At 41.0% G+C, this 13,706-nt stretch overlaps 1 protein-coding gene across 1 annotated transcript in view; it reads right to left on the bottom strand.

Moving 5' to 3' along the window:
* LRMDA (leucine rich melanocyte differentiation associated) overlaps positions 1-13,706 on the bottom strand; it is a 1,318,218-nt gene that overhangs the window by 213,794 nt on the left and 1,090,718 nt on the right. The window contains exon 6 of the mRNA XM_021006197.2: positions 12,629-12,713. Within this exon, the coding sequence (XP_020861856.1) occupies positions 12,629-12,713 (85 nt within the window). The remainder of the gene's footprint in view (positions 1-12,628; positions 12,714-13,706) is intronic.

The following is a 13,706-nucleotide window of genomic DNA, read 5'->3' as shown; positions in this document are numbered from 1 at the left end:
TATCAATAAAAAATGAGCATCCCCTCCAAAAAAAAAAATGTGTAACACCTCTTCCATGGTTACATCCTCGATTTCCATTCTCATTGCTGGACTCTGTCCCTAGGGAGTATCTTATTCTCAGGGATCTAATGATAACCCTGAAGAATCATACACTATTACTCACAAGTTACCACTGGTGTGTTCCCCATGAAAAATCATCCAGACTTGATTAGCTTTTATAAAAGGGATTTACTAAATTGATAAAGTAAGACCAGTTGGTATGAAACATCCCCCCCTTCCCAAGTAGCCTGGGGCATGCTCTTTCACAAATACAGAGAATCCATGGGGGGGGGGCGGCAGAGTAAGTACTAGTCAGTGCTCAAAATACAAAGGCAACGAGGAATCAGGGTAGAGAACACATGAGGCAAAATGGACCCCCTGGAAGTCCTTAAAATTTTCCCCCTCTTTGTGAACTTTCATGAGTTCACAATGGGACATGGTATCAGTGATGGATGAGTCTCTCAACTGGGCCTGGCTATTCCTCTGTTGTGCCAGGCCACTTCAATTCTCTTCTGCTGTTGGTTCTCTCTCTCTCTCTCTCTCTCTCTCTCTCTCTCTCTCTCTCTCTCTCTCTCTCTCTCTCTCTCTCTCTCTCTCTCTCTCTCTCTCTTTCCCTCCTAACTTTTACTTGGGTTCCAGTTAAAGAGAAAATACCATCAGTCACTTGAGATCTTGCAATGTTCATTAGGTCTCTGTCTGAACATGGCCTCAGAATACAATACTCATTTTGAAGAGAAAGGGGTGGTCACAAGTTCGCTACTGAGGTTGTAAGAGAGAAAGGATTTCCTACCTGCCCCTTCCCCATTTAACCAGAGCCAATTCATTTTGCTTCCTCAAAGCCCCAAATGAAGATAGAAATAAAAGGATGGGTCACTTGTTTTGTATTATCACTCAGTTCCAACTCTGTATCCCCTGGGGCAGTGTGTCTTCCATTTCTGCAGTCATTGAGAAGACTTTTCAGCAGCACAAGCTATAAACCCTTGAGCCAATCCTATGATCACCCAGACTAAAACCAGGTAGGGAATGCCTGCACATACCTCAAGGACTGGCCCTCATTGGTCAGTACAGCCATGCCATATACATATTGTGCATATTTTCTTACATACAGGTTGGATACAAATATAATTTTATTGATTATATAACATATAAAAATTTAAAAAACATTGTATGAAAATTATATGATATTTTATATTAGAATATAAATTATATTAGAATCAATATACAGATACTGCTGTTATTGAGTAGAAGAGTGACATGGTCAGACTTGTGCTTTGGGAAAATTAATGTGGCAACTATGTGGGGAATGAATTAGAAAGGGGAGAGATGAGTCAGGAAGACCAATTAAGAGGCTACTACAATAGCGTCAGCAAGAAATGATGAGACCTTGAACTAGGACGACAGCTGTATGGGTAGTAAGAAGGGGACAGATACAAGAGAATATTGAGGATGTAGAAATGACACGATTTGGCAACTAATCAGTTATAGTTTTAGAATGAGGGAGAATCAAGTCTGCACCACAGTTGTGAACCTGGGTGACTGAAGGATGATGGTGCTGTCATCAACAGAAACAAGAAATGCTGTCTGTGACAAAGATTGAAATATACCCATTCCTTCTCACCCTGTATGACTTTTTTTTGCCCACCAGAAAAAGAAAAAAGGTGAGAGGGGATCTTACTCACTGACTGATAACCTAGAGAGCAAAGCCAGCAATGGACACCTAGAAGAGCCAGGAGATGATCTTGGAAGTTAGGGTATGGGTCTGCAGAGAGGATGTTAGCACAGGTGCTCAGGCGAAGGTTAGTTTATAATCACTCTGAGGGCCCACAGCAGGGCAGAAGGAGAAAGGATGGGGGCTTACATAGCTGTGAGAGGGGCCAAAGTGGGGGACCATTGGCTTATAATGAGTGAGGGAGATAGACAGGTCATGTTAGATGCAAACCTCTCACTTGTCTATTGTGAGAAGAATTCGACCCAGCTTCCTACCCTCTGATTACTTGTTTACCCCTTGGGCTCATTCCATGCCCATCCTGCTGGAGGCCAAGGCCCCTACTTTGGATATCACTTCTATGGGTGACAGTTAATAAAAGAATCTTGATACACATAGAATAATTCCTTCCGTCAAGGAACTTAATGGGGGGGGGAGGTATATGTACAGAGATAAATCAAATATGCATGTATATATATGTGTGTGTTTGTGTATTCAACAGAAGTAGAAAAGCTTGGAGGAGGATTGTGCTTGGAGGAGTGAAGAAGATAGCTCCTGTTTCAGACAGATTGAGTTTGAGATGCTTATGGGACATCCAAATGGAGATACTTTGCAAAAAAGAATAAAATGAGGTGATAAAGAGGCTTGTGCTGCAGCCACGGGATGGAGGGTTTAGTCACACTCTGTCACTCTGGGATACCTATTTTAGATAACCTCCTCACAAAGATGCTCATCATATTCCTATCTGAGATTTGCATAAAGCACTCAGTAAACTGGGTGACAGGTTGAGTTCATTGGGAGGTCCCTTCTCCCCATGAAGAGCTAGAGACATTTGGAATGGATTAGAAGAGAAACCAACTATCATAGAAATGCCATACCCAGAAAGGTGGAGAGAGGGGGAACATTTTAAAAGCATACACTTTCCATAAACCACATTATAAAGTATACTAGCCCTCTTTTTGACCTAGTTATGGAGCTGAGGCTTTTCTCCCATTCCTCCCTTTTAAATACACACACATATACATACACATACATATGTATATGTGTGTATGTATTAGACTTTCCATAGGGGATGGGCGACAAATGTGACTTATTTTCCCAGTTGGAAGGGACCTTAGAAGCCATCTTGTCTAACTCATATTTAAACAAGAATCACTAAGCTGACAAATGGTTATGAGGCCTTTGATTAACAGGCTCCTGAAGCAGCCCACTGCACAGAGGGACATCTCTAATTATTAGAGAGCTTTGTTTACAACTCACTTTTATTTAGAGAATCCACCCCAAATGTTCACATCGACTATTTGTGTCCGACCTGTGGTAAAGCATGCTCTACTGAATGCTCGTACTGGTCTCATCAGTCACAGTCAGACACACTGTAACTTGATGCAATCACAGTGATGTCATTTTGGTCCGCTTTGAGAATAAAGGATAACCCACCAACCAACCATTAGCCTCTTGGCAACTTTCACCCATTGGCTCTAGGGCAAGCAGACCATGATTCTTCCCTCTTCTATGTAAGAGCCTTGTTCGGGTCTCAGAGGCAAATGGAGGCATGGGGTGAGGCCATACTGACATTTCAGGACTATTCCCTGTACCTTTCAATTGACCCAAAGATGGCAGAAGGGGAAAAGCGTGCTGCACAGAGAAAGAACCTAGAAGCAGGGGCAGCTAGGTGGCACAGTGGATAGAGCTCTGGTCTTGGAGTCAGGAGGACCTGAGTTCAAATCTGGCCTCAGATACTTGACCCTGGGCAAATTATTTAACCCTGATTGTTTCACCAAAAAGCAAAAAACAAACGAACAAAACAACCCCAAGAACCTAGAAGCCACCCCAACTTTCGAAGTCTGCCTTGAACAAGAGAGTCCCAGAGTTTACAATCTTTGCTAATTTTTTTTTCTTTCTCTAGCTTTATTTGGAAGATATAACTTTTTCTGACAATAGACATGAGATCTGAAAGTGAAGTTTAAGCATATATGCCTGAGCAAAGATTACACATCTGGCTTTAACCTATTGGAGATTATTTGTTTGTTTTTGCCGGAAGAGTTAGTGGGGCTGTGATGATAGGGCTGGGACCAAATTCCAACTTGGATATCCATATTCTCTCTAGTATTCCCTAACTCCATCCTGGAAATTCAATTGGGTATATGTAACATATTATTTCCTACAAAACTCTGTGCTAATCTTGCAAGCTTTTCAGCAATTTGGGGACTTCACACCAGAAGTAGTTATGTTTCACATAAAGGGTTTCTCTTGCCCATAATTTATAGGCAATGATAATCATAACTACTAGAGAAAGTCATTTGTCCTAGTATTTAAAAGAGTGTGTTGCAGGATATGAGACGGAAAGGATGTGCCCACTTTCACATGGTGAACTCTTGTCATCATCAACAATGGATCAACTCCCATCTCTGGTCTGAACCCATCGGTACTCGATGGACTATGTAAGAAAGTGGCATTGGCACCTAAGAAGATGAAGTCAGGAAAAGTGGCTGGACCTAACCAAACAGATGCAGAAGTAATCTGTGCTGGAGGCAACACAATTTTAAAAGCACTCAGGAATTGATTTTCAAGATGTCTCAAAGAGGGAGAGATTCCAAAAGAATGGAAAAGATCACGGCGGCATTTTTAACCCGTGAACAAAATGATCAAGGGGGCGTCAACAACCACTGACCCCTATGCTGCTTTTTTCATCCTTACAAAACTTGTATGAGAATAGCTTATCCATGCAACAAGTACATTCTATTATTTCAATTTTTATATTATTTTTATTGTTGCCTTTTGATTTTTTCCTCCCTGATTGAGGAAGCTAACCCTCCTAAGAAAAATGAAAAGGGGAGTAGGGGGAGTAGTTCAGCAATAGACCAACTGGGTCTGACATTATATACACTATTCTATACCCACATTCACTGACCTCTGCAAGGAAGGAAGGAAGGGAAGATACATCCCCTCATCTCTTTCCCAGAGCCAAGCTTGGTCGTTGTAACTACACGATGTCCAATTTCATTCTTTATTTTTGTTTTTCATATTGAAAATAGTGTTTTTGTGGTTATGTCTATTATACTATTCATCTAGTTTATATAAGTCTTTCCATTCTTCTCTGAATTTTCATAATCATTGTTCTTATGAACCAATAGGATTCTATTATATTCATGTACCACAATTTGTTTAGGCATTCTCCAACTGATGGGCATCTGTGTTGCTTCCAGTTCTTTGCATTACAAAAAGTTCTCTTGCTAATATTTTGGCGTATATGAAATCTTTTTGTTGTTGACTTGTTTGGGTATGTGTGTCAATGACACACTTGATGAAAACATGAGGACAACACACGTAGGTTTCCATATACAAAACTAGACGGAGGAATGGTTCTCTTTGAGACTTCTCAACAAGATCCACAGTCACTCAAAACAAACTGGCTTACTCATTCACACTGGATAAAGTGATGAATTCTGTATAGCTCCTAGTTTCTGAGTTCATCAGTACATAAATTCTGAACCTGATGAAGTAGTAATCATCTGAATCACATTAGGGAAACTAAACAGAACTTTAAATCGCCATTAAAGTTCTCATTGCCATGGAAGCCCCCTCCTGTATGTAACAGCAACATTCCCCATTAGCTTACTAACCATCAAACACAAAAAGGGCAGAAGAATGTCCATTACAGGTGACCCAAAAGATAGCTGAAGGACTCACAGTGGGGGCAAGCAGGTTGCAGCATATTATCAAGAACATGCATGTGTCTCTAACCCACGGGAGCATTATTAACCTAGAAAGTAGCCCAGTCAATATTGTTGCTACAGTGAGGGTTAATGGATGAACAATTTGAGAGTTGCACTGCTTTCCAAAGAATCATGGGAAGGCATCGGGCATGCTGGGTGGATTTTCATTGATGGACTTTTGAACATATGAGGATAAGACTCACACTTGATAAGAAGGCATAGATAGCTTGTGATCTGTTCTGGAGTAGGGAGTACCAACATCCATGAGATCACAGATCCATGGACTACAGGGGATGGGGACTGAATCTATGATTCACATGGAACTCCAAGATCAGGAAATTCTCTGAACAAATGCAGGCTGGCAACTTATTGGCCCCTTACAGTCTTATGAATTGCCTAGAGTACCTAGGGGATAGTGACTTGCCTAAGGTTCAGAGACAATCTGTGTTAAAAGGCAGGAATTGAACCCAGGTCTTTCAGGCTTTGGGACTTTGTTCTCTATAGTACTTCTAAATATACAAAAGGCAGGGTGGGGGGAAGTATATACCATGTTTAACCTGAAAATTAAACTGTTGAACATTAAGATTCCTACAAAGCTGTTTATCTTCATGTTCCCTAAAGGTGGGTAAACTAAGTCACAAAGGTTCTTTAGGTGACTTTCCATAGTTTACAAAGAGAATAAGTGACAGTATAGAACCCAGACTTCCTAACTCTCTTGCCAGTCCTCTGCAAACTACAAAGTCTTATCTGTACATCTCTGACAGACAAAGGACTTTTAAGTTTAGCCACATTTCAGAGAGGCCATACCCTGGGAAAGAGCAGTGGTTACATGAAACATTAAAAAACAGCTTCTCCCATCCTAGCATGTTGAGTGGATTTTTTAATGTAATGGGAACAGGATGAATCAATCTATTTGTAAATATTGTCTCAAGGCAAAATATAAGAGGGCATCACTTGATGAAATGTTGATATTATTAGTATGATTGATAATACTTACTCTACTTCTGTTAATTGGCATTTGCTCTTTCATGATGCACTCTCCCCATAAAAGGTCTACTTTGTTAGCAGATAAACTTTTATAAGAGGCCTTGACATTGGTACCAATATCTGACACTTTAGAGGCTGCATGATTCATACACTAAGCAATTTAAAATAGTTTTATTAATTTAAGTGTCAAAAAGAGTTGGCATTAAGTGGTACCAACCTGGGGACCAAAAAATTTCCCCAAATTCCTATGATTCATCCCACCTTGCCTACTTCCTAGGAAAAAATGATCAATTTGCCAGCATACATAGTATCCCACTGATGTCAAAGGCTCATGGTCAACCATACTATCAGGCCCTAAGCATGGAACAAGAGAATTGGCACCATAGTCAAAAGTGAAGACCATCATTCTGGTTAGAGCATGAAACTCAGACTTGGGTGGGAAGGACACCAAGGTGAGGGAACAATTAGAACAGGAATGTCAGGAACATGAGGAAGGATAGAAGACACCCCCAGAATGGAGTCAAAACAAGATAGAAAGCTGGCACAAACTTGGAGGAGAAAGCTGACATTAAACATCCAAAAAGGATTTATACGCATAAAGACCAGGGAGAAATGAAACATTACTGAGCCCTAGGATGTGCCCTAGTATGGCTTCCCTTGAACAATAAGCCAGCACACACCTGCTGTGGCCCTCCTCCTTCCTTGTAAGAAGTCAGGAACCACACCTTCTGTGGGGGCTCAAACTGCCAGCTTTTGTAAGTCTGAAAAATAGCCTGGCAGGGTGCAGGTCTGTATCTTTGAAAGGTCACCTGTGGGACCTTAAACACGTCACTTAAACTCTGTTCTCAGTTTCCTCATGAGGTAGAAGTGGGAGGCATTGTTGGAATAATTGACCGCTATGAAACTATGGAAGAACTATCATTTATTTCATGATGCAAGGTTTTTTTCTTTCTTTGCTGTTTTAAATTGCTGCCTCTTGACCAGAAGCCAATTCTTCTAACTGAGCTGGCCCTGAGCAAAACTGAGAAGTTGTCAAGGTCCATTGGGGCATTCTCTTGATTTACTTTCTGTACCTTCCTTTCCCTTTTCTATTTCCTGTCTCTCTTGATATTGGCAGCTTTGTAGGGCTTGATTGTGACAAGCAAAGGCCTCCAAAGAATCGTCCTCAACCTCTCATCAAAATATACTTGTCCCATGGTCCTTCCCCTGACAGAAAACTGACCATCTCCTTCACATTCATATAGTAAACAAATGAATAATGGCACAGACTTAAATTGTGCTATACAAAGAATCACTACAGATGTGTTCTTCCTTTATGTCGTGGCCTACTGGATCCCATCTCCTCTTCTTTGCTCTTGGCCTTGACCTTGTTCATTCCTTCTCTTGACTTCATCTTTAGACTCTCCCGATGACATGTCTAGATCTCAGTTATGTGTTATTTTTCCCTCTTTTTCTTTTTCAAAATCCTAGAAAGACTGCTCCTACTTCCTCACCAAGTGCTCACTTCTTAACCCTTGAAATCTGGCTTCCTATTCCATTGCTCAACTGAAAACATTCTCTTCAAAGGTTGTTACAATTCTCTGTTTCAGAGGAGGTGCTTATCTGCTTTGGTAGAAGGGATTGCTTTACCTGAGGACTTTGTCTACCAATGGAATTACAGGCCCACTTCCTATCCCTATCCCTTTCAAAGGTTACCAATAACTGCTCAGTTTGATGTTTTTTTTGTTTTGTTTTCAGTCTTCATCCTCCATCTTCTCTTAATCTTTTGATAAATTGACTAGTCTGTACTCCTGGGTATTCTTTCCCTTCTTAGCTTGGTTCTCCTTCTGTTTAATACCCTTTTCCAGGTTCATTTGCTAATTTGTTATCTGTCTTCCACCCAGTAAATACAGTACCTCAAGGTTCTGTCCAGAGACCTTAGATGGCCTCAGATGACCCTTATAGCTCTCTTCTATGATTCTAAGAGTCTATGATTCATCTTTTCCCTTTATCTTCATCCCCTTGGTGATCAGCTCCTAGGGTTTCAATTCTCATCTCAATGCAGTTAACTCCCAACTCTACAAGCATTTCCCCCTTCCAAAAACAAGAATAACCTACTATTTGGCCTTATCATCCCCTTAAGTTATCTTCCTATCTTTCTCTTCTCTCTCAGAGCCAACCTGTGAGAAGAAGCTTTATACACTCATGACCACCAAGTTCTCACCTCCCACTCGCTTCCCAAACTCTTACAATCTTCCCACCACTTAATTGACTGAAACTGTTCTCTCCAAGGTCACCAATGCCTTCTTATAAACTATGGGTTTTTTTATTCTGAACTTAAGAAACCCCAAACAAAATTAGCATTATCACAGAGTAGAGCACATAATAAGGCATATATATAAAGTTATAAAAATCTCTACTTACATACATTTTTCTTTTCCTTTCAAGCAAATAAAAAAATTCAATATGTTATTTTCAAATCTGTCCTGTTCCGTTTACTTCTGTGCTTTTAAAAATGTTTCAATGACCCTCTTTCTTTTCTTCTTCTTTTTTTGGGGGGATAATACTACTGTTAGCCCTATTCTTTACCAGTGATTTCTTGATTGCTAAATCTGATGTCCTTTTCTTAGCTCTCATTCTTTTCCACCTATTTGCTGTGTTTGATCTTATGAACTATCCCTTCCTTCTGGATACTCTCCTTTCTTTGAGTAAGCATTCATTCTGTTATGGTTCTGTCCCTACCTGTGACTGCTCCTTCTCAGTGACCTTTGAAGGATTGGCCATCCATATACTGTCACTGATGCATGAGCCCCAGAGCTCCATCCTTGCCCTCTCCTCTTTCAGTGATCTCATTAGCTCCTTTGGGTCCAACTACAATCTCTATGCAGATGAATTCCAAATCTACATACCCAGCCATCATCTCCCTTGAGTGTTAGATCACTATCTTCAACTGCCTACTGAATGTCCCATAAGCATCTCAAACTCAACATGGCCAAAAGGAAATTCATCAGCCTTTCCCTTAATTGTCCCCTATCCTCCCTTCCTCACTTCCTTATCTATATTGAGGGAATCACCATTCTTCCAGTGACCAGGTTTTCAAATAGCAGATCATACTTTACTTCCCTCTTACACCTCCTCCACATCCAATAAGTTGCCAAGTCTCATCAATTCTGATGTCAAAACATTTCTAATGCACATCCCTTTCTCTCCAATCATGCAGTCATAACCCTAGTTCAGGCCTCTAACACCTCTTGCCTAGATTGTTTTTTGGGGGGGTTTTTGCCTTTTTTTTTTGGTGAGGGGTTAAGTGACTTGCCCAGGGTCACACAGCTAGTACGTGTCATGTGTCTGAGACTGGATTTGAACTCACGTCTTCCTGACTCCAAGGCCGGAGCTCTATCCACTGTGCCACCTAGCTGCCCCTCTTGCCTAGATTGTTACAGTAACCATCTTACTGGTCTGCAAGTATCCAGTCTCTTCCCCTCTCTGATTTATTCTCCATGCAATTCCAGAATATCTCCATAGCTATTCCTAAAACACAGCTACAACTATGTTACCCCCATTCCCAAGAAGCTTCAGCGGCTTCCCATTGCCTCCCAGATGAGACACAAACTTCTCTGGCATTTAAAGCCCTCCACATTCTGGCTTTATCCAACGTTTCCAGGCTTATTACACGTTATTCCCCTTCATGCCCCCATATTCCAGTCAAACAGGCTCACTTGTTTTCTTCATTAGATGATGTTTCATCTCTCCTCTAAATCTCTTTGCATCCCCATGCCTAGAATACTTTCCTTCCTCTTTTCTGACTCTTGGAACTCTTCAGCTCCCTTCAAAACTCAACTCAATTAGCACCATACTTCCCAATCATTTTCAGGCAGGTATAACTTTAACCCCAATTATTAGAACAGCATCTTAATTGCACTTCCTAACTCCTGTCTCATTCTCTGTGATCCAGCCACCATTCCACAGCCAAGATAATTTTTCTAAGCCACAGGTCTGAATATGTCACTTCCTGGCTCAAAAAATTTCTGAGGGATCACTGATGCCTCTAGAAGAAAATATAAGACAGGGGGCCTCAAAACCTGACTCCTACTCATCTGTCCAGTTTTATGTCACATCATTCTCCTTTATACTGTGTTGCACTGAATTATTAGTGGTTCCTCAGACATGACTGTCTATCTTGCCAGTTCATTTGCCTGGAATGTGATCCCTCCTCATCTTCACATCTAAGAACTCCAGTTTTCTTTTAAAGCTCAGCTCAGGTACCTCTTACTCTGTGGAATACTCATTTGCTACTATTCTCTTCCCCTTCAAATGACTTTGTATCAAACTTATCCCTATGTTCTTCTACGCCTCTATGTTCCTTCCGCTTAGTGAAACAGAAGCTGCTTGAGACAGGGGAATCTTGTTTTTGCCATCTTTGTATCTCAGCACCTGACACAATGTCTTGTACATAGTAGGTATCAAGTGACATTTACATTTTAGCCAGGGTTATCCTCAACACTCCCCCCCTAAAAGTAACCCAGAGAGCCAAAATATCAGGCACGGTGATAGACCAACAGGACTGATATTTTGGGCCAATCCTCTCCACTCTCACTCTCTTAATGTCCCAATCCTAGTTATACAGAAATATCATACAGTTTTATCAAAGTATCATAGAAAAATACAGATCGGCAAGGAAACAGCAGCAAGAAGAGAAAAAAATATTAACACTAGAATCAGAAGTTTGGGGTTCAAATCTTGCCTCTGACACTTTCTAGCTTTGTGACTGGGCAAATCGCTTTACCATCCTGGGCTCAGTTTCCCTGAAAGTAAAATAAGGCAGTTGGATATTATAGTCCCTGACATCCCTTCTAGCTCTAGCTATTTGATCCTAGGAACCAAACAATAAAACTAAGGATCATTTACACAAAAGGATGGACCTCAGGTTGTTTTAAACAGCTCACACTGCCGTTAGCTTCCTTCATGCCTAGATGTCTCAGAGTCCCATTTAGACACAACTTTTCATTAACACACCTACTATGTGAATCAAGGTTTCACACCCTGAAAGCATAACCTATTCCTTCCCCACCCCCTCTTCCCCCCACTTCATGTTGAAGTGAAACTGTCCAGCAGGTTAGGCCTAGCCCCATTCACAGACACCTGGATTTCTGGAAAGCTTCCTCAATTACTTCCTTAAGAATATAAACATGTCACTTGGATAACACCAATAAGGTCTCTTTGAGGGCCAGCCTGACTCCTCATCTATAGCCTGCACAGTCTCTTCTCACCCCCCCTACCACCCCATCCCCCTAGATGAAAATGCAGCTGGGATGACGGAGTGGGAAAAACCCAAGACCTGGATTCCTAGGGTCCCTGGAGATCACTGGAGATGTTTCCTGTTTTAGGAAATGCTGTTTGGGGTGTGCTGCATCTTCAATTTAAATCTGGAGTAAGCCTTTGAAAGTTTATTTTCACTTAACAGACTCCATGTAGAGGAGCGGTTGCCATCACAAGGAAAGATGGGATAAACACATCACCCTCGCATATTGCACACCCTCCCAATTCCTCCCCCAGATCTGAACTGCAAAATTTCTCACTCCATGAAGCTAGGTTAGGAAGTAAGGTGCTTTTAAGCTCTACTTCAGTCTGACTCCCTCCGCCTTACAGAAGAGGGCCTCCAGAGGTCAGCAGCAGGAATTGGAGGCTTTTGTAGGCGGGTGCCATTTTTAAAGTCACAACAAGTGTCAAAAGACACACAGGCACACACAGAGTCCAGTGTTAAATGTCAAAAGGCAGAGAAGAATTCCTTTTCATTGTGATATAGAGCAGGAGTCTTTTGAAATTATAGATTTCAATTGCTGAAACTCCTAAACAATGCTTATCTTAACAAGTTTCCCAATCTCCCTCAATAATCACCAGTACTAGGTATAATGATCTACTTAGCAAAACTTAAGTACCATAATCTCTTTATTTAAAGAAAAAAAATCATGAAATGATATTATACCATGGATTTATTTGCTCTCCCCATAGACTGCCACTAAATCCTGTTTAATATGAGTTGAAATCTGTAGGCTTGACAGGTATGGTTTTCTCATCAACTGCTTGCAAAGAACAGTGTTCACTCTGAAGCGCCAAAGAGGCAATAATGAACATGGAAAAGCATGTGGCAAAATTTATGGCCCTGCCCTTGTGCAAAGAGATCAAAAGCTAGACTTCCTACCTTGGTGACTGGTCAGTGACCGGGAACCAGGAGGCAGAGGTGTATATGGCAGCTGAGAAGACACAGAGGCAATATCCTTGGAGACCTACAGGATAAAACAAAGGGTGGTATTACACGATTACTCAACACAATTGTCTCTTCCATTTGCATGCACCATTGGAAGCACCTACAGCAGTAACTCCCTACCTTTTCTAGAAATCAGTCCAGACTAGACACCGATGAAACTGAAAATTATATTAAAACAATCATGGATTGGGCGTTGGCATGTCCAGATTACTAACTTTATTGGAATGGAGAACTCCCCATGGGGGAAACTTTTGTGCTGATACAGACTAGGAAATAGTCTATAATTTTATATTTAGAAAGTTATATGGACCACTGTCACTTGCCCATGGTCACACATTGATTCATTCAATAGCATTTATTAATTGCTTCCTATACTGTAGTTGATACCGAAAGAGTCTCAAATATATATTAAGAGATTTAATCATTAAAAATGCAAGACCATATACATACAAATATACACACATACACATACGGATTTCTACAATTCCAAAAGGCTCTTCTGTCAGGCTAAAAATTATGAATCCCCACACCTTTCAAGGTATTGGAAACACAGTGAGTATATCTGACAGACAGAACTTGAACCCAGGATCTGTACTCATTGATACTCTGTATCGACTTCACCTCCTTGGAAAACAGACAGACCTCATGCACAGTAGTGATTTTTCCAGTATAAAGACAGCCTTCAGATTTTGGACTATAGGAAGGGTATGTCCCAAGCTACTATCTGCGCTAACTCTCTTTAACAGGAAATAAAAAATGCCCCTGGAAGCATCTTTGTAGCTGCCTATGAACTTGTAATATTCAGGATATAGGGGAGAGAAGCATTACTGCTATTTATTACATTTGTTGCAGCTACGGCTCAGACAAGGGGATTAAACAGCGCTAAAAATGGCTTTTCCTTCCACTTGCCCCTCTCCTGACTGGAGACCCAGCTCCCCAACCCCCAGCTCCCTGTACTCATTTCACTCTGGGTTTGAGTCTAAGAATTTATCCTTTACAAAGCAATGTTTCC

This window comes from Phascolarctos cinereus, unplaced genomic scaffold (genome assembly GCF_003287225.1).
Source record: "Phascolarctos cinereus isolate Bilbo 61053 unplaced genomic scaffold, phaCin_HiC Scaffold_3;HRSCAF=262, whole genome shotgun sequence".
Classification (NCBI taxonomy): Eukaryota; Metazoa; Chordata; class Mammalia; order Diprotodontia; family Phascolarctidae; genus Phascolarctos; species Phascolarctos cinereus.
This window is presented reverse-complemented; position numbering and strand designations above follow the sequence as displayed.